The sequence below is a fragment of the Diabrotica virgifera genome, chromosome 9 (genome assembly GCF_917563875.1).
Source record: "Diabrotica virgifera virgifera chromosome 9, PGI_DIABVI_V3a".
Lineage (NCBI taxonomy): Eukaryota > Metazoa > Arthropoda > Insecta > Coleoptera > Chrysomelidae > Diabrotica > Diabrotica virgifera.
Genome location: NC_065451.1, coordinates 219,852,312 through 219,873,984, shown reverse-complemented (window position 1 = coordinate 219,873,984; position 21,673 = coordinate 219,852,312). Strand labels below are relative to the sequence as shown.

At 31.5% G+C, this 21,673-nt stretch overlaps 1 protein-coding gene across 1 annotated transcript in view; it reads left to right on the top strand.

The window, feature by feature from the left end:
* Positions 1 to 21,673, top strand: part of LOC126891652 (trophozoite cysteine proteinase-like) — a 70,891-nt gene that overhangs the window by 7,697 nt on the left and 41,521 nt on the right. Inside the window, exons 3-5 of the mRNA XM_050660878.1 lie at positions 5,429 to 5,767; positions 14,742 to 15,030; positions 20,796 to 21,038. Of these exons, the coding sequence (XP_050516835.1) occupies positions 5,429 to 5,767; positions 14,742 to 15,030; positions 20,796 to 21,038 (871 nt within the window). The remainder of the gene's footprint in view (positions 1 to 5,428; positions 5,768 to 14,741; positions 15,031 to 20,795; positions 21,039 to 21,673) is intronic.

Genomic DNA, 21,673 nt, shown 5'->3' with positions numbered 1-21,673 from the left:
ACAATCCTTTTATTTCCTGCCGACACCCTACACGTCCAGCTGAAATCATTGCTAGTAAGTAGGCTAGATTTTTAATCACGATTTGTTAAGCAAAGCATAATAGGTTATTTACATTTGAGTTTAACAGTTCATGAATGTCAAACTAAATTTTAATTTAAGTATTAATAAAACATCAATGACATTTGATAGTGAATTTAATTATTATATTTATAAAATAAATAAGATGTTCAAAAATAAAATTTGAGTATATTTTAAAAGCAACAACTTATTAACAGCTTTAAAAAAGGTTTATACGAGTATACGGTCTCCCCTTTATAATAAATGAACTGTTCCATTTGCTATGAAATTAAAATATAGTCGGTTCGCTAAACTCGACACAACTGGCTAGTGATTTTAGTAGGTAATTTTTTGTTTTTTGCGAATTTTGCCAAAATTGGTAAAATTACTAATTATTTAGTAATTATTCACTAATTAGTAATTATTTTTTATGCCAAATTGGCAAAATTATTGACTAAAATCACTAGCCAGTTGTGTCTGAGTTTAGCGAACCGACTACACGAAATGTTGTTTGGAATAAAAAATTATGGTCTGATATGTGCAATTACATCCTTCTAATGAAAAAAAAATATTTGAAGATTTTTCTCAAATTATGGATACCAACAACATTTTCATATATAACTCTTTTATTTTTAATTTGACGAAGAAAAGTTATTCTTCATAGAAAGCTCTTCATGTTCTAAGATTTATGATGCAACCATCATATATAAAATTTGAATTTCGATCAAGAGTAAAGTACTTTTATAGTTCATAACATTTAAATTAGAATGATATAATTTCACATTAAAACATAATTATTAATTCTAAACTACTTTTCATAATAGCAATTTTCCATATTATGAATTAAAATACCTACGTAAATAAACAAAGTATTCGTTATGATAATGCTGGCATTTTCAGCTTGTTTTTTATATAGTCCATGTCTCAGATGCATAAGTTACGATTACACTTATTACGGTTTTGTAGGTTCTTAACTTCCGCGGGATATATTTTAATTTTAATCTAATTTATTATAAGACCGGATCTGTCATTTTGTGATAAAAATTTGCAAGGTTTACTTAAATACTTGATTTCTGTTCGACACTAATGAGGTTCTTATCTATCATAAATTATTTAACTGCTTTTGGAAAAAATAAAAAAAAAGACACACTTACGAATAAAATCGAGAACGAATTAATACTGTTTTCACCAATTTTGAAAAAAATGTAAAAACGTTGAATTATCCACGTCCGTCTGTCCGTCCGGCCCTCTGTCTGTCTGTCCGTCCGTCCGTCTGTCTGTCTGTCCGTGAACTCAACTCGTCTATCATTATACCAGGTAGAATGACAAATGAGGTGTCAAATGAAAGCTTATAATCCAAGGATGGTACTAAAGGTGAGAAATTTGACTTAGGCTGTGTGTCCGTCCGACCGCGAATATAATTAAATATTATTGTTTGTTTGTTACGAATAATTATAATTTTAATAAAAATGATTATTTTTTCAAGAACAAAGTATTTTATTCAATTTATTATTTATATTAAACCGTACTAGTTCGCTGAATTACTTTCTTCTTCTTGGCTTTTTTTCATTATGAGTTTGCCGTTTTCGTCTTCCATAGCACTCTATTCCCCCAGTCGCCATCTCGGAGGTCTCTACTTTTACTACCACAATTTTTTTGTAATTCTACTTCTACCTTCTACTTCTATTCTTTTTCATATTTTCTCTGTTCTTATCCTATCCTACCTGGTAATTTGTTGACACTTTCTCATAAACCCCAATTCAACTGTTCGTATATTATTTCGTATTATTGTCGTCACTGGCCATTCTTCCGCTCTTGTAGGGTAATATTCAGCACTATGCCCAGAAAAATCCTTTTGTTTTCTTTAGTTAGAATGTTCTTCCATATCACTCCACGGAGTGGTTTCGTTGCTTGCTTTCCCCGTACTATTTCCATGTCTATATCTTTCATGCAAGTGCCATCTCGGTTTATCATTTACCCTAAGCCCTAAATACTCTTAGGTACAACTCTTAATAGTGTCTTCTAGACTTACATTTAAATCAGCCACCAATCTCTAACTAATTATTATTTTCGACTAGATTAAATTGGTTTAGACTAGGCTAAACTAGTTTATCCTGATATAAAAATATCACTTCAGGATAAACTAGTTTGGCCTGAACAGTGCGTCTTTATATCAGGCGCCTAGGCCAAACTAGTTTGGCCTGAAGTGTATGTATTTATATCAGGATAAACTAGTTTGGCCTACGCGCGAGAGGAAAAACTAGGCCATACTAGTTTATCCTAACGCGCTTAGGACAAACTAGTTTGGCTTAGGACAAACTAGTTTGTCCTGAAATCGGGTTTGGCCGATAACATAATATATATATATATATATATATATATATATATATATATATATATATATATATATATATATATATATATATATATATATATATATATATATATATATATATATATATATATATCTATTCCAGAAAACGGCAGTTCTCGCCAGTGGCGCACAACCCCCTACATGCGACACTATATACAGTAGGAAAAATGAAAGAATACCCATGAACGAACATATAAACCACGCTGTATTTTCCTGTCACCGTGTCACACAAAAAATTGGCCAGCGCAAGTACATGTAATAATTATTGTTACATGTACTTGCACTGGACAATTTTCTTTGTGACACAGTGACAGGAAAATACAGTGTGTTTTATATGTTCGTTCATGGGTATTCTTTCATTTTTCCGACTGTATATACGGCGACATTATGAAAAAATCTTTCAAAATAAAACTAGAATTTTATTTTCCATCAAAATGAAATAGCTATTTGTATAACAAGGGAGGAAAGTGCTTCTTTTCCTCCCGAGAATGAAGTTTACTGCCCGACGCGTAGCGTAGGGCAGTAATCATTCAAGGGAGGAATCGGCACTTTACTCCCATGTTATACATATGGTTTTTACACCTTCCTCAAATAACAAGTCATTTTATCATTTTTACTTAATTTGTTTATGTAACTAACCAACAAAATTTATTAGAATTAAACTAACAAGTAGGTACAATATAACTGTCAACTGTCAAATATAGGTCAAAATATTAATGTAAACATTGTTAAATCAGAATAACAATTTACTGTTTTTTACCATTCTGCAAAATACAGAGTGTTTTTAAATAAACGTTAAAATGTATAAATACTTACGTAATAGAAAATAGATATTGTACAGGGCGTGAATAAGTTATAATTCATGAACGAAATACCATGACGTCACTCTTACTTTTCCTCCCTAGGGAGGAAAAGTACAACTTTGCTCCCTACAATCAGGTCCGGAAAAGTATACTTTCGGTAGAGGTAGGTGGAAATAGTTATTTTCCTAACAAGTGCAGAAAGTCATTCTTTTCCGCACGCTACTGCAGTTTGCCGAACGACGCGAAGCGGGAGTACGGCAAGCAGTCGAGTGCGGAAAAGAGACTTTCTGCAAGAGTTAGGAACAATAGTTTTTCTAAGAGTCTTTAAAAAATTAAATACATACACAAATTAATTCTTTGACAAGGTTGTCAAAACCAAACTTTCAATATAATTAGTTAGCATGACGACGATCTTGGTTTCCATGACGATGATTCAAAACGACTGTTATTGTCTACCAATTTGACTTTCGAATATTATGTCAAAATAATTTTATTTCATCGAATTGTCGCGTTAATTTCATTAAAATAGGAACACAATAAGATATATTTGAAATAAATTAGTAAATAATATCTAAATATTGGTTTATTGCATGTATTATAATTACTTTAAAGCCATATTAACATATCTAACCTAACACTAGGGATGGCAGTTTTTATACCTGGCGGTTATAACCGGCCAAAAAAACCGGTTTTTGGAAAAACCGGTTTTCGGTTTTTTTACTCCAATAGGTTACAAAGTTACATTTACAATACACTTTAGTTTGTTATACTCCATTCGACTCGATATCAATATCATCAAAATTAGTACTATCGAAAGAACGTGTATTACTTTTAACACGTTTGTATATTTATAGAATAGGTGCATTTTAACTTATTTAATACTTCCTGTATGAGTGTATCGTTTTGAAAACATAGGGAAATTCGATTTTCATAGCCAGAGCATTATTTTTGGTAATCAGAAAAAGTCATTCACCCACTTTCAATGTCAAGAGTTAAGTGTGAAAAATAGATTAGAACCAGATCACTTCTTATGTAAATATTATGATTACAAATACCTTTTCAAGGAAATATTATAATAAAACTTAATAATTGTTTCTGGCTGATATGACATTGCACTTTCAGTTTGCTTCTGTATTTTATAAAATAAAATAAAATTTGAATTAGGGTTTTGTTTGGAATAATTACTTCAGAATAATAATTATGATTGGGATCCAAAATAATACCTAGCCTAATCCTAATTACCGTAAAAACCTACTAACCGGTTTTTACTTTAAAAAGAAAAAACCGGTTATAACCGGGACAAAAAAACAACAAGTAAAACCGGTTACTGCGAAGTAAAAAAACCGGTTTTAAGTTTAAACCGGTAGGTTTTTCCCATCCCTACTTAACACGCGTGCGGAAAAGTAAAAACCGCGTGCGGAAAAGTAACACGCGTGCGGAAAAGTAACACGCGTGCGGAAAAGTGAAACTTTCTAAACTAAAATGCGTGCGCGAAAGTAGACATTTTTGCACGCTCGTAGAAAAATTGATTTTCGTGCCACGTAAGATTCATATCAGATCTTATGTAGCTGGAATATTGTGTGCGCCACTCATGTTTACGGCGTTCAGCGGTTTTTATTCTTGTACAGTCGAACCCCGATAAGTCGGTCTCCGATAACCCGGAAGTCCGGCTAGAACGGACCGATTTTCATGAGACAAAACAAACATTTTTTTACTTTGATTGAGTTTTTACCAAGAAATAAACAATACTGTACCTACAGTTGAGTCCGGGAATCTTTACCCGTGCGTCATCATTTTAAAGCATACGAAATAAGTCGGTGATAAATCGGAAATTGAAATTTACTAAACGCAACAGCAAGTGATAGTAAGTGACTTATTATCGATTTATTTCGTATGCATAAATGATGACGCACGGGTAAAGATTCCCGGACTCAACTGTATACAACTGTACGTAATTTAGATGTATTGTGCATTTATATATTTCATGTTTTGCAATTATAATGTGTATTTGTTTATTATTTATATGTATTTTATTAATTTTTATCATATTCTCCGGCTAACCCGGATTTTCGATAACCCGGATTGGCCGCGGTCCCGATTAACCCGACTTATCGAGGTTCCACTGTATTTATAATACAGACCGTTTTGGCTTAAAGGAAAGGCAAATAATATTTACTTCTAACTTTATTTTAAGGCTGAATTCTCAAAAAAATATGGACTTGCAGAGGACAAATTCAGATTCCAACTTTTCCAAAAGAAACTTCGTGAAATTGAACAGCACAACGAAAAATACGAAAAGGGTGAAATTGGATGGTCGAAGGGTATTAATCAGTTTAGTGATTGGACCGATGATGAGTTCGAATCTATCTTAAATAAACAACTTGCTACAACACCAGTACTTGGGAAGAGTTTAGGGGTTTACGAAGCTGATCCAAACGAACCATTACCAGCATCTGTTGATTGGAGAGAAAAAGGCGCAGTATTACCTGTGAGGTATCAGGGTGGATGTGGAGCATGCTGGGCATTTAGTGTCGTAAGTGTTATTGTTATTCTTATTATTATGTATAATTTTTTAATATTATATTATACAGTATGTCCCAGTTAGTTGGAACCGTATGGAAATCTTTTTTATTATTAATTTTATGAAAAAAGTTATTTTTCATAAAAAGTTCTGCATAGTCTAAAACTTGCGATTAAACCATCAGATATCAAATTTTATGAATATTATACGAGGTATGTAAAAAAATATGAATTTCGCTCAAGAGTAAAGTAGCTTTATATTTAACAACATTGAAAATTTGCGGTAAATACTTTTTAGGTTGTTTCGGTCATTTAAAAAAAAGTTTGACAGAAAAATTTAATGTTTAAAAGCAAATTTTTTCATGAACATTTTTTTTCAGAAAAAAAAGATACATCGAATGAGATACGCCACATAAAAATCGGTTAATAAACAAAAAAGTTATTGCAAAACGGACGACCAAATCGCTGTTTTTGAATATTGTTAATACCACTTTTATTGTTTATTAAAATATGTTTAAATATACCTAAATTTGAGGGCATTATGGTGTGCGAATGGTGTGCAAAATATGGTCCATATCTGTTTAATAGTTTTTGCAAAATTAAATTTGTTTATAAAAATTTTTGAAAAACGAGCTAATTTCTGAGGCTGGTCCAGTTAATTTGGCTGAATGTATCTCAATAATCCGTGGCTCATTTCCTTCGTTAAGATGTATACTAACATCCTATGAAAAAAAAATAAAAAAATAATTACATGTACGTACACCAAATTATTTGTTAATAAATAGCAGTTTTTAAGCTTATAAACAATTACAATAATGTCGTAGAAATTAGATCAAATTAAATGGCAATAAAAAATACGGAAAGCTGGTTAAAATACTTAACTTCTAAAAATAATGTTTAGGTCCTACGACCCTTGGGGTCTGAGATGGTCCCTTTTTTTTTGAAAAAATCACTGTTACGTTAATTAACAACACTAAGAGCTGAAATTAACCAATCTTTTATAAGAAAAGTCAAAGTTTTTAACAAAGTTTTTAGCAAAAAAAAATGTTAAAAAACAGCACTGTTATAAACAAAGAGTATTTTGCGTTCCGACTAAATTAAAAAAAAATAGTGTGCGTAGCCGAATAAGAATAAATTCGCGCACTACCATTCGCTAGACCGTTGCAGCTCATTTTTAACTTTGACAATATATACCGGATTTGCAGCTTAATATTATATATATTTTGGTAGAAACTTGAATTTTATGAATAATATTCTGTTGCACATTTATTTAGTAGAACTATATTTTAAATAAATAAATTTAAAAAATAAAAATAAAAAGCCCACTTCAAAAAAGTTTTATACATATCATTAGCTGCTTTGTTTTGGATAATTTTGCAATGAAAATAAGATAAATGTTATTATTTTAATGTGGTACCATAGATAAACAAAATTAGTAAACTTGGTACAGTAGAACCCGATAGGTATAGGCCATTTTTTCCGGGCGCTCTATTTTGAATCCGTGTGTAGTCCAGGCTGTATCGTCGACACCGTTAGGTTAATTATTCCGATTCGTATTTTTTGCACAAACTTACTCAAAAAAAATTGCCTATAAAAAAACCAGAGGGTACCAAGAGGTACCGCGGTTGGTAAATTGTTTAAAAAATTTTTGTCAGATTTCATTAGTTTCATGTTTACTTATAAAAGTTGGTTGACTGTGGATTGTTTAGTTTATAATTTTAATCAACGCAGCATTAAAACATAGGTCATGAAAAAGTTTTCTGGAAAATTTCAAGTCAAAATATGCAACAGGAAAAAAGTTACGCGGCCTTATAGACGAGTGGCACTCCCCAAAAAAAAAACGCTCATTTCTCGAGATACTAACTACGGTGTGGTGAATGGCTAATTTTGATCTTACTTTATGTTTTTGATGGTGCTGAAAACGAAAATGGAATTATTTTGAATTTTAGATTGGGAAACATTGACAAAATCGCAATTTTACACTAAAAACAAAAAAAAATGAAATCACGTTTTTCTTAAAATTAAAAGATACACCATTTTTTTTCTATAAAACATTTTGTTCCTTATACTCTAGATTTTAACATAAACTTGATTAAACAGCTAAATTTCAAATTTTGTCACTCAATATTTGCGATTAAACTTTGCAATTCAAGAATCTACACCTTTTAGTTTAAACAATTTATAACTTTTTTTATAGTAAGACAGAAAGATTGAAGCAGGTCCCATTGTCTTCAGAAAGGTAAGAAATATATACTATAAAAATTTCAGAAAGAAATATTAAAATCGAACTGAGTTGTAGCGAGTTAAACGCAAAAAAACATGATTTTATTTTTTTTACTTTTAGGCTAAAATTGCGATTTTGACAATGTTCCCCCAAGAGAAATTAAAAACAACCCTCATTTTCGTTTTCAGTACCCTCAAAAATATAAAATATGACCAAAATTAGTCATTCACCACACCGTGGTCAGTATCTCGAGAAATAAGCTTTTTTTGGAGTGTACCGCTCGTCTATAAATTCACATAACATTTTTCCTATTGCATATTTTGAATTAAATTTTTTTTGGAAAAATTCTTTATGAATCATATTTTATTGCTGTGTTGGTTAAAATTATAAACTAAAAAGTTTGTCACTCAACTTTTTTAAGTAAACATGAAACTAACGAAATCTGACGACAAAATGTTTAAAAATTAACAACTTCTCTTTTAATGTGTTTAATCATTTTGGACAAATCTCATTGTTATCTACATGATTCAAATATGACGCAGTAAAATTTTCAAAGGGAAATATTCACAGCGACCAAAAATACAGCGAGGTAAAATTGAAAAATCATCAAAATTGATTTTTCGCATTTCTGCATAAAATTTGATTTTTGAACATGTTCCACTACTTCTAGAAAAAAATATACTTCATATTCGGATTCAGAGACCTCGAAAACATAAGGAATGACCACAATTTGTCATTCAACTTAAATTTGATTTTTGTGGTCGGTATAACGTAATTTTAGGGGTTGCTGGCGCTCGCCAGCCGTGCCCACGATTCATATCAGTCAGTCGACTACGCCCGCTATTTTTTACTTTAGTCGGAACGCAAAATACTCGTTTGTTTATAACACTCTTGTTTAAACAATTTTTAACATTTTTTTCTTGCTAAAATCTTTGTTAAAAACTTTGACTTTTCTTATTAAAGATTGGTTAATTTCATCTCTTATTGTTGTTAATTCACGTAACAGTGACTTTTTCAAAAAAGGGGCCATCTCAGCCCCCAAGGGTCGTAGGACCTAAAATTTTTTTTAGAAGTTGTGTATTTTAACCACCTTTCCGTATTTTTTATTGCCATTTAATTTGATCTAATTTCTACGGAATTATTGTAATTGTTTATAAGCTTAAAAACTGCTATTCATTAACAAATAATTTTGTCTACGCACATGTATTTTTTTAAATTTTTTTTTTCATAGGCTGTTAGTATATATCTTAAAGAAGGAAATAAGCCTCGGATTATTGAGATCCATTCAGCCAAATTAACTGGACCAGCCTCAGAAATTACCTCGTTTTTAAAAAATTTTGCCGACATCGGCATCGAACTGGCGGCATCGAAACGGCGGCGATGAAACGTCCTAGACTCTATTGATACATTGGAAAGAGTCCAGCATAAATTTTTGAGATATTGTGCTTACCATGTTCACACTACCATTAGAAATCATGATTATTCCTCTATTGAACAACAATTATCTTTACCCCCACTTAAGAACCGTCGTGATATATCAGGTTCTATATTTATATATAAGATCATAAATGGATTTATTGATTGTCCAAACCTGTTAGATCACATTAACTTTAATGTTCCAAACCGAGCTCTACGTTACCACAATGTTTTCAACATTCCTTTCCACAGAACAACATATGGCATTCATAACCCATTGGATAGATGCATGGGGCTATTAAATGAATTTGATTATGATATTAACTGATATTGTATTGTAATTTAACTCAGTGGCGGCTCGTACCACTTTAAGAAGGTAGTGCCACAACTCGGGCAGCCGCCAAAATTTTTAGTGACGGATTCACGATATTGTCAAAAAAAGGTATACTGACAACAAAAACTAAAAAAAAAATGCGCGGATACTTTTATCTTATGTACATATCTTAAGTTTATTGATCTGAAGTGCCAAGCAATTGTCCAACATTGATCAATACAGTTTCGTAAATTAATTAATAATAAAAACCTCTTAACCTACCACCAGCATTTACTGCTGATAGTGCTTGAAAATTGTTATTACGATTTAGACTCTATTTAAGAATTTATAAAAATAACACTATTTCATTATTCACACACATGCACAAATTTTTGTAATGTCACTTTTAAAGTTTACGATATTTATATGAAGTTCATTCTTCTATTTTTTGGTTGCAAAGTTTTCAATGACTTTATAATTAAAATTATCAATACAATTTACAAAATGCTTTTCTGCAGATAGCATACCTAAAGGACTAGGTTTCGATGTAAACATCGAAAAACAGCGTTCTGCTTCAGATGTTGATATAGGAATGGTAACTAAAATACTTAAAAGTTTAATAGTTTCTTCAAATGTGCTTTTTAAACCTTCCCTCTACAATAAAACCGATAGCGAAACAGCCCCAGAGGTAGTACTTAAGTCGTCTCGCTAACACAGTACCTACTTCCAATTCAGTTTTAAACCGAGTTTTGCTTAAAAATTAAAATTGTCTCCATGTTTCATTAAGAAATGATTCGGAGAACTGATGCTTATAAGCAGAAAACTTCTCCGACATAAATAAATTAGAAGCAACTAAATGTCCGGAGAAGGTAGGCCTTTGAAAGATCTGGTACTTTGAATAATATGAACCTTTAAGTCGTTGTCTAATTCGGCGCTAAAATTGACCAGCTCCTTAAATATGCCTCTATTTTCTGAATTTTCTTTTTCGTCGTGACCTCTTAAAGCTAACTCGAAAGCTCCACAACACCTTATAACATTTGTAGTTTTTTTTCTAGCGAAAAACCACCAAAAATTTTTTTAAAATACTAATCTTTATTGTCAATTAATAAATTAAACTTAAGAAATAATCAAAATATTATCAAAATACCCACGATCATGATGCACTAAAAATTTAATTATAAATACAAAAAATTTTCAACGGAAAATATACATAATAAAAGCGACAAACCAGCACGTAAAGAAACTCAAAATAAATAGACCTGGCTTCATACCCTCGTGCCTGGCACAGAGATTCTAATAGAGAGATATTGCTGAGTCTTTTTTGCACTTGCTGTATTACAGCACGCGTTATTTTGACAGTAGAGCATGCGCAGATGTGATATCTGGCTTACGCTGCGTTATTGGAAATACGGCCTGCCGTTATTAGAGGAGTCGTTATGCTGTGCGGTATTCGTTGCGCTATTTTGTTTTCAGGTTATGTTTATGTTTGTTGTTTATCTTTCATTTAAACCAAATTTATTCGTAATAATTTGCTAAAATGGGTACCTCAGACAGTAGCAAACGAATTAGATTTACATCTGATGACGATTTGTGTATATTAAAACAAGTTTTATGTCTAAATCCATTGACTTCTCCAGAAAATTGGACGTTCGTTCAGGAAAACATGAAGAGTGCAACAGGAAAATCTTTTATTTATAAGAACATTCAAGGATCATTTGTTTCTCTTGCTCGATATTTGGAAGAAAATACAAACCTTTCTTCCATTTAAATTAAATTCTGGATTTTGAGTACAAATTAGATAAACAACTAATATTAATTGAGCCGTAAAATACCGCAACCAAAATGTTGAGCAATATCTGCATTTATGAAACGTCTGAGAAATGTCGATTCTGTCAAAATAGCGCGGTGTAAATAGCGCAACGTAGGCTGTGTTAAATTTGCAATATCTCTCTAATTGTTAAGGTATACTAATAGTCCAATATAGCTCTTTTTCTGTCACTTACATAGAATGTTCGTAAAATCTTTCTCTCTTTAGTCGTGCCAATACTGACTTCGGCGCGAAGGAGATTCTCCTGTCGAATACTCTTTGCTGTCGGCAGGGATTGTATTGCGCCCATAGTTGCCATATTTTTTATAATTTATGAAGATCAAAAGAAATAGGTTTGAAGATAAAAAATATGTTTATGGATAGTTAGCAAGGTAGTGCCATGGCTCTATGGCACTACCTCACGGGCCGCCACTGATTTAACTGTTAATGGGGTTATACCGTGTTTTAAATAAATAAATAAATAAAATATGAGCTTTAGACAATTCTAGTTTTTACTAGTCAAAACTAGATTTGACTGCTAAATCCAGTTAAAACTAGAAATCCCGAGCGGATTTAATTTAGAGTAGTTTATATGCAACGATTGCACTTCGATCAAATCTACCTGACAGCAACTATTCATTTCTGACTGCAAAATAAGTTTTGACACAAGACCCCTCTCTGTTTTTATATTTTTACTCTTCTTCCGTTGGCAGGTATAAAAGTATTGATCATAATTGTTATATTTGCCTATTTCCTGGCGGTTTCAGTCTTCAACCTATCCCGATCTCCATGAACAATAATAGCAACGTGGGCTGCTCCAATTATGCCAAAAATATCTTCGGCAGGTACATAATATTTGATGGGACCAATTTTAGAAGCTTGGCGAAAGAAGATCAATATATATTCACCCTCAATCTCAATCGCGCCTAAAGAAGTATAACTTCAAAAACGATGCAAAACAACCAACAGTTGCACACACTAGGTCGCTACCGACCGGCCGCCTTCGTCATTAATACTACCCCGAACAAGCTGTAGTATTTAGTACTTGCCTCTTGCAACAATTTTAACTGGTATTCGCTTGTAATTCCAGAAAAAACTAGTTTGAATTAGTATAAAATACTCTAAATGAAATCCGTTCGGAATTTCTAGTTTTAACTGAATGTAGCAGTCAAATCTAGTTTTGACTAGTTAAACCTAGAATTGTCTACAGAGCATATAGTCCATTCTTTCACGGTTTTTGCTCTAAATTTTAAAGAACCGCTTGGATTGACATGAAATTTGGCATACGCATAGCTTACATGTCAAAGAAAAAAAGTGATATTGTGCCGATGTGTGCTTTTGCCCTGGGGGTGACTTTCACCCCCTATTGGGGGTGAAAAAATATATGTCCAATATAAGTCCGGAAATGGGTAAAGTGACTAATTTTAAGTAACTTCTGTTCCATAGAGCTTTTTCGCCAAGTCAACACTTTTCGAGTTATTTGCGAGTGAATATGTTCATTTTTCAACAAAATAACCACATTTCTAGACGGTTTTTCGCAAATAACTCAAAAAGTAAGTATTTTGTCGAAAAAAACGTTCCTAGAAAAAATATAGCTTATGAAAAAGTAATAAAATAGTGTACGCGTTAGGTCTCTGGATCTCGTAGAACCGGAGTTATAGCCAATGAAAAATAGATTCATATTCACCAAATTTCAAACAGAACATTTCGACGTGCAATATCCAAAAAATTAAGCACTTTTTGGGGAAAACCCATTATAACTTTTTTATAGTATTTAAAAAAAGCTTAATTTTTGTTTTTACAAAAAGTTTCTAGCATTAAAGTTAATCAAGTTACGCTCAAAATAAAGTTGGTCCCTTTTGTTTTTTCAAAAAAATATCGGGAAGACCACCCTCTAATTAGCAACTTAAATAAAATTAATCGTTACCACTCCACAAATTATTTTACTTATGTTGTGTTTATATGATCTGTAAGTTTCATCGATTCAAAGTGCTTATTTTTGAAAAAAATTGGTTTCAAAGTAAAATTTTTAAAAATTTAAATTTTGAAAAATATGTTTTTTTCAAAATAACTTAAAAATTGTTAGAGATACCAAAAATCTCGAAAAACAAAAAAAGTCAGATTTGCGTTTCTGAATATCATGTATTTTTTTGTTGTTCTGTTAGACAAAAATTGATTAAAATTTGGTGTTTCTAAATTTGCATACATTCGTGATCAGTGACTCGTTCAACCCATTTTAACTACAGCCCTTTCAATAATAAGGACTTTGAACCGATGAAACTTACAGATCATATAAACAATATATGTATACACGAGTCAAGAAACTTGTGAAGTCGTAACGATTAAGTTCATTTAAGATAGTAATTAGGGGGTGATTTTCTCGATTTTTTTACCAAAACCAAAAGGGACTAACTTTATTTTGAGCGTAACTTGTTTAATTTTGATGCTAGAAATTTTTTTTATAAAACAAAAATAAAGCTTTTTTTAAACACTTTAAATAAGTTGTAATGAGTTTTCCCCGAAATGTGCTTCATTTTTGGTTATTTCACGTTAAAGTATTCCATTTGGAATTTGACGAATATGAACCTATTTTTTATTAGCTATAACTCTGCTTCTACTAGGTTAAGAGACGTGATATATACACCATTTTTTAAAAAATTTACAGGCTATATTTTTGCTAAGAACGTTTTTTCGACAAAATACTTACTATTTGAGTTATTTGCGAAAAACCGTCTAAAGCGTGGTTATTTTGTTGAAAAAATGAACATATTCACTGCCAAATAACTCGAAAAGTATTGACTTAGTGAAAAAACTCTATAGAACAAAAGTTACTTAAAATTATCCAGTTTATCCATTTCCTGACTTTCTTTGGACGAATATTTTTTCACCCCCAACAGGGGGTGAAAACCACCCCCAGGGCAAAAGCACATATCGGCACAATATCACTTTTTTTCTTTGACTTGTTAACTATGTGTATGCCAAATTTCATGTCAATCCAAGCGGTTTTTTAAAATTTAGAGATTTTGCAATATTTTACCGTTAAAGAACGGACTAATAGTTAAAACTAGTTTTTCCTAGCAAATTCGGGTTTTAACTGAAATCGGGTTTTAACAATAACATATATCAGGATGAGCAACTGAATTGTAAATTTATTTTCATTAATTTTATTATGCTATTTTGATAAAAAATATCCCTAGAATTTCCTTTACATAATATATGTATTTTAGACTGGAACTCTAGAGGGACAAGTTGCAATCCACAAAAAACAAAATATTTCGTTGAGTCCACAAGACCTTATCGACTGCACTAGAAATTATGGAAATTGGGGCTGTAAGGGGGGTGGTCCTCCATCAAATGCTTACAAATATGTGATGGAGAATGGTATCAGTTCCGAAGCGGATTATCCATACCTTGAAAAAGATGATATATGTAAAAACAATACACGAAAAGCAATTACAAAGATTTCAGGATGGAGACAGACTAAGAGAACTGAAAAGGATTTAATTTCAGCTATTGGTACGTATAGTAAATAGTCCAGACAAATAAGATTTTTCTCGTGAAAAAGCCAGGACGAAACCAAATTTTTTGAGTAGTATGGACATCTATAGTAATAACCTATACAGGGTGGTTCATCTTATCCGCCTCGGTGTCTGTACGGCAAACCACTTGATATTTTAAAAAAATTCTTCACATAAATATACAGGGCCATTAATACTACAATCTAAAAATAATGTGAATTATACAAGGTGCTCCCAAAAAGGGTGGTATATCAAAGTTATATTTTTTTTCTTATGGAATTCCCTATATCTGATCACATTATTGAATTGACCTTAAAAAATAAGCTTTATTTTCATAAGGGTTCCCTATACCTAAATACACGGTGTTTTGATTTATTTCGATTTATATTAAAATGTAAGGTTTTAGAAAAAAATAAATATCTACGAATCTAAGAATCAGTAACAAATTCGTTCTTGGATCTTAACAATAGACTATTTAGCATACTTAAGCAGATGCTTATTGCAACAAAGATTCTTACAGGGTGGTCAAATTATGAGATGGATCTTTTAACAAATTCAAGCTGTAATAACTTACTTATTTTAAATGGAACACCCTGTATCTTACTAGTCTGTCGCGTAGAAAATTTACTAAGCTTTTAATTTGTATTAGGGTTTCCTATACCTATCTTTTTACAGGGTTTATCAAAATATTAGATTGTTCTATTAACAAATTCAAGTTGTAATAACTTACTTATTTTAAAAGGAACACCCCTTATCTTACTAGTCTATCGCGTAGAAAATTTATTTAGCTTTCAATTCTTATTAGGGTTAAATGGTTAAAGATTTCCTAATTTGTAAGCTTTAAAAATTAGAATTAAGAACCTCTGTTGTGGTTATGTACAACACATCACCAACACCGGCAATACACTTAGACAAGATACTGTCATTTAAAAAATTTTCATTGTTATCATGTAATCACACAGTGTGTTGTACTATTTGAGTTGATTTTGGCCTAAATGTGACATATGTTTATATTAAACTGCATACCCTATATTAGATGCCATATTCTGGAAGATATTTAAATTATATTTCATTCCGTATAAGTATTTTCCATATCTTAAACCAACGTTTATTAAGTAAATTTAAGAACACCACTTTCAGTTTGAATCTTTGAATTGCAATTACAAACAATTAAATGCAAAGACTACTATGACGAAAACGAGCCTATTGTACAAAAATATGTAAAAATGGGTATTTACAGAATAACATGGGAATTTCTATTTACAGAATAACATGTGAATTGAGAATGTTTACATGGAATTGAAGAGATTTTAAATATCTTCCATTATAAAGAATAGAATATCGAGTATGTCATTTAAAATAAGAACACTATGTGTGATTAAATGATAAAAATATGAATTTTACTAACGAAAGTATCTTGACCAAGATATTTACATAAGTATATTGACGGTGTTGGCGATTTTGTTGTACATAACGACATAGGTACTAATTTGTAAAGCTTACAAATTACGTAATCTTTAGATATTTAAAAAAATGAAAGGAGATAGATATAGGAAACCCTAATAAGAATTGAAAGCTAAGTAAACTTTCTACGTCATAGACTAGTAAGATACGGGGTGTTCCATTTAAAATAAGTAAGTTATTACAGCTTGAATTTGTTAATAGAAAAATCTAATATTTTGACCACCCTGTAAAAAGATAGGTATAGGAAACCCGAATATAAATTGAAAGCTGAGTAAATGTTTTACGCGATAGACTAGTAAGATACAGGGTGTTCCATTTAAAATAAGTAAGTTATTACAGCTTGAATTTGTTACTAGAACAATCTCATATTTTGACCACCCTGTAAGAAATTTTGTTGCAGTAAGCATCTGTTTAAATATGCTAAATAGTCTATTATTAAGATCCAAGAAAAAATTTGATACTGATTCTTATATTCGTAGATATTTATTTTTTTCTTGAACCTTACATTTTCATAAAAATCGAAATAAATCAAAACACCTTGTATTTAGGTATAGGGAACCCTTATGAAAGTATAGCTTATTTTTTAAGGTCAATTCAGTAGTGTCATCAGATATAGGGCATCCCATAAGAAAAAATATAACTTTGATATACCACTCTTTTTTGGATTATAATTAAGTATAATTCACATTATTTTTAGATTGTAGTATTAAAGACCCTGTATATTTCTGTAAACAAATTTTTTTAAAGTATCAACTGGTTTTGTACAGACACCGAGGCGAATAAAATGAACCACCCTGTATTATATTTACTGCAGCCGATTTTGATGATATACATAGTTATAAACAAATGAAAATCAAAAAACGGTAAATTTTCGCTTTTTTCGTCTATTACTTAAAAGTGAAGCATTCTATACAAATTTGATAATAAGAAACTCATAAATCATATAAAATACTTCAATATGGCGTTCTCTGAATATGTATATCCTTATTTGTTGCTTAGAAAATTGCGAAATAAGTCATAAATTTTGAGATTTTGTAAATGTTCATAACTTATGTAAAAATTAAGTTAGACCCTTCTTATTACCCGGACTGCTGAGACTAATTGGATTTATAGTTTGACGTAGCGTAGACGTAGACGCAACGGAGACGTAAGAAACGGACTGGAAACGTAAGAAAATATTATGCCAATTTATAGATCGACGTAGCGGAATTTTTGCGCATGAGTAGAATGAGTATGAGTAAACAATTACAATTCTAATTCAACAACATAGCCTATAAATTATGCGAACAATAATAAACAAACTTTGTGTTTATTTATTTATACTTATACTATTATTTATTATAATATTTATCTGTTTTGTGTGTTACATGGATTAGGAAATAAACGAAGATATGCTCCTTGATGCCGCATGCCGTGGGATTTCCAACTATTTTGTTTCATTTCCCATTTCCTGGTCTTTAAAATGTGTATATAACCCCGAATTAGGCTAATAAACAACTCATATTTATCTGAAATATTGAAATGACTCTATGATATATTTTTATTAAATTAATAACTTAACATCCATTGTATTAACAAAATTCGAATATGTTGATAAACAACTTTATCTTTACAAAATCGATGAGGGCGTGTCCACTTTGGGTGACAGAACAAAATTCTTAATTTTGATTGGCCAGACGTAAGAAACGCACTGTAAAAGATGAAAGTTGGTGAACTCTTCCGTTATGTTACGTTTCTCTTATGTTCCGTCAGGCGCTTGCGTTCATCTATTCGCTCCGAGCGTTAACAAAGTGTCAAAGCATAATCGACCGACCTGCTCATGGTGGCGGTTTTTTGAAATTTTATAAGGACGCTTTGTGTATGTTTAAATGAGATATTAAAAAAAAAAATGCCGTGTCACGCTAGTGATACTATGTATTAATATAAACAGAAAATAAAAAGGCACTTAATCTGATATAAATTCTTCACTTTCCAATATTGATTATCAGTTTGATTTTGTATACATAACCTCACTATCGCAGTTTATGTCAATAAATCTTTATTAACGAAAAAGAAAATATTTTTGTTGCACTATAAATTACAGTATCAATTAATAACTAATGAATTCTAACAATTCTATTCGGTTATTATCACTACAAAATAAAATATTCAAGTTTAACAAAATAATCCCATAAGACTCAATGTTAAAACGTCCTTACAAAATCTGACAGCGTGTCATGTGACTGTAAGTAGAGGGGAGACACACGGAGCCAATAAACACGAGTACACAAAATTCGGTGTTGATCATAGAGGTATATATTAACATAGAGGGAGCCTACCTTCCGCGCTTCCTGACGACAAGATCTCAGGGACTGGTTTGCTGCATCTCCTTCTAACACATTGTATCGAGAATCTATAATGACATTCAGTGTGAAAATAGGCACGGAAGAGGAGGACAACTGTAGCAGCTTTACTATGCGTAAGAGTGAAACAGCACTAATCCAAATAAAAAAGATGGTGTCGTCACTTCGCTCTGAATGACACTCTCTCTATGCTAATATTTAACTCTATGGTGTTGATCTTTTCCAGTGCGTCTACGTTACGTCTACGTCTACGCTACGTCAAACTATAAATCCGACTTTATTGTGCTTAAATTATATTTCAAATTTCAAAGCAATTGGTCAAATAGTTTAAAAGTTATTTAATTTGTTTTTCCCAAATTCATTTTTTTGCAACACTGTAGGTCAGAAAATTATGAGGTTACAGTAACACTTCGGACAGTTTATGAAAGAAGAACATTTATGCTATTAACGTAATTAAAAAAAGTGACAAAAAGTAATTTTAAACAGTGTAAAATTATTTTTTAAAAGCATGTCGATTTTTTGCTTAGGTACTTAAAAGCAATTAGAATAACTTTTTAACCGTTACCCGTAGAAAAATTATTTTTTCATATTTAGAAAGAGTAAGTTTTTATACACACTTATAAAGAAAAACAATTGTCCTAGGATAATTAGGAACGAAGTTAGCCCCCGAAATTATTTTTAATTCACATGTTCTTGCAAAATAATTTTGCAATATTTAGAATTATTTTTTATCATTTTTTTAAATTAAATTAATAGTGCAAATTAACTATCCAAGGTATTACTCTAACTTCATCATTTTCTGACTTACAGTGTTGCAAAAAAAATTAATTTGGGATAAACAAATTAAATAACTTTTAAACTATTTGACCAATTGCTTTGAAATTTAGGGTGTGATTTAAGCACCAGACTTCTCAGTATTCTGTATAATGAGAAGGTTTTAAGTTAATTTTTATATAAGTTATGAATATTTATCCAAACTCAAAATTTATGATTTATTTTGCAATTTTCTAAGCGACCAATAAGGATAGACATATTCAGCGAATGCCATATTAAAGTTTTTTAGACGATTTGAGTTTCTTACTCACAAATTTGTTTAAAATGCTTAACTTTTTGGTTATAGACGAAAAAAGCGAAAATTTACCGTTTGTTGATTTTTATTTGTTTATAACTATGTATAGCATCAAAATCGGCTGCAGGAAACATATAGTTTATTATTATAGATATCCATACTACTTAAAAAATTGGATTTGGCCTGGAGGGGGTTGTGTCACAAACAGGATATTTTTCTCCCTTATTTCTCTGAACTAAAAATCAATCATATTATAGCTAGATTTTCTCTCCAGCTACATACATCTTATAGTAGGGCAGGCCGGTATGCTAAATTTGAAGTTACCAAAGCGTTATGGGGACCTATTGGGTTGTGAAGATAAGGTCTTAAATCCAAAAAAATTTAAGTTGTTTTCCATTTTATTGGGGACTTTACATTTTTTAACTTAATTTTCCATTTCCAGAAATCGTTTTTCTGATTATAGCGTCATATAAGCGCTAAATGAATGATGACAGTTATTATTTCCCCCATAACTCTGAAAATATCGACCGCACGAAAAAATTGTAATGAAATAAATTATAGAAAGTCACATTTTCAACAATTTTAGTTCTCATACTTTTTGTCGAGAAGTTGAAAATGGCGGAGATATTGAGCAAAAACAGTTCCCGTTTAAAATCAAAATGACGGCTAAGCAACGGTGGAATTCAGTCGAGATTTTAAATTTATACTACTATTGACCCTCACTAAAGATTAGAAAAATAAAATTTGGGGCATCTCGCCATGCAAGGTTAGGCCTCTCATTCGTCTAACCCGACTGGACTATTCTTGCTATCTTGCTATCGAAATTAAATTGAGACATCGAAATGAATTAGAATCAGGCTGCAGATATTAATTAATTTTTTTTTTTAGCTAAAGTTGGTCCAATATCCGTTGGCGTGGGTGTAAAGGGTTGGAGAGACAGTAGACATGGTGTTCATAATAATACAGATTGTGGACCGCTCAATCACGCAGTTCTTGCTGTAGGATATACTGAAGAGTATTTTATCGTCAAAAATTCTTGGGGACCAAAATGGGGAGACAATGGTTATATAAGAATAGCGAGAGGAAATAATATCTGCCATATTAACGAAGCTTGTTATTATCCCGTGTTGTAAAATTTATCATGCAAATTTGGCCAGGAATTATAATATTTTGTAAGGCATTAAATTTAAAATGTAAAAAATAATGATATTTCAATATATGTCAGGACATTAGTACTTAATGTTTTTAATGTATCCCGAATAGAGTACGTGCCTCCTAGTGGCGGGATACGGGCAACAATACATTGGCTTATAGGGCAGTCCTTACAGTAGGGATCCTGGCCTATACAGAAAAATGCAAGGGGGTGTGGGGTAATACTGCACTTTGGTTGCATTGGTGGTGTATTGGCTAAATGTGCACGGTAGGGTATGGTGCTGATAGAAAAGGCATTCAGGCATCAAATATCCCAACAAAATCTTTTAAGGCCATAATAATGAAAAGACCTTCTCCAATAACATAAAAACTTATACTGAAATGATGGCATCTCCTGAGGTAAAATATGCCGGAAGTAAAATGAGCCTCCGTTCGGATTTCCGGGTGAGGACTATCTCAGGGGGAACACCATTGCAGGTTAGAAAAATCAGGATAGGGTAGTGGAATCTTGGTAGTCTTACAGGTAAGAGTCTGGAGTTAGTGGATGCGCTCAAACGAAGGAGAGTTCAAATTGCTTGCATTCAAGAAACTAGGTGGAAAGGACAAAGACAAAG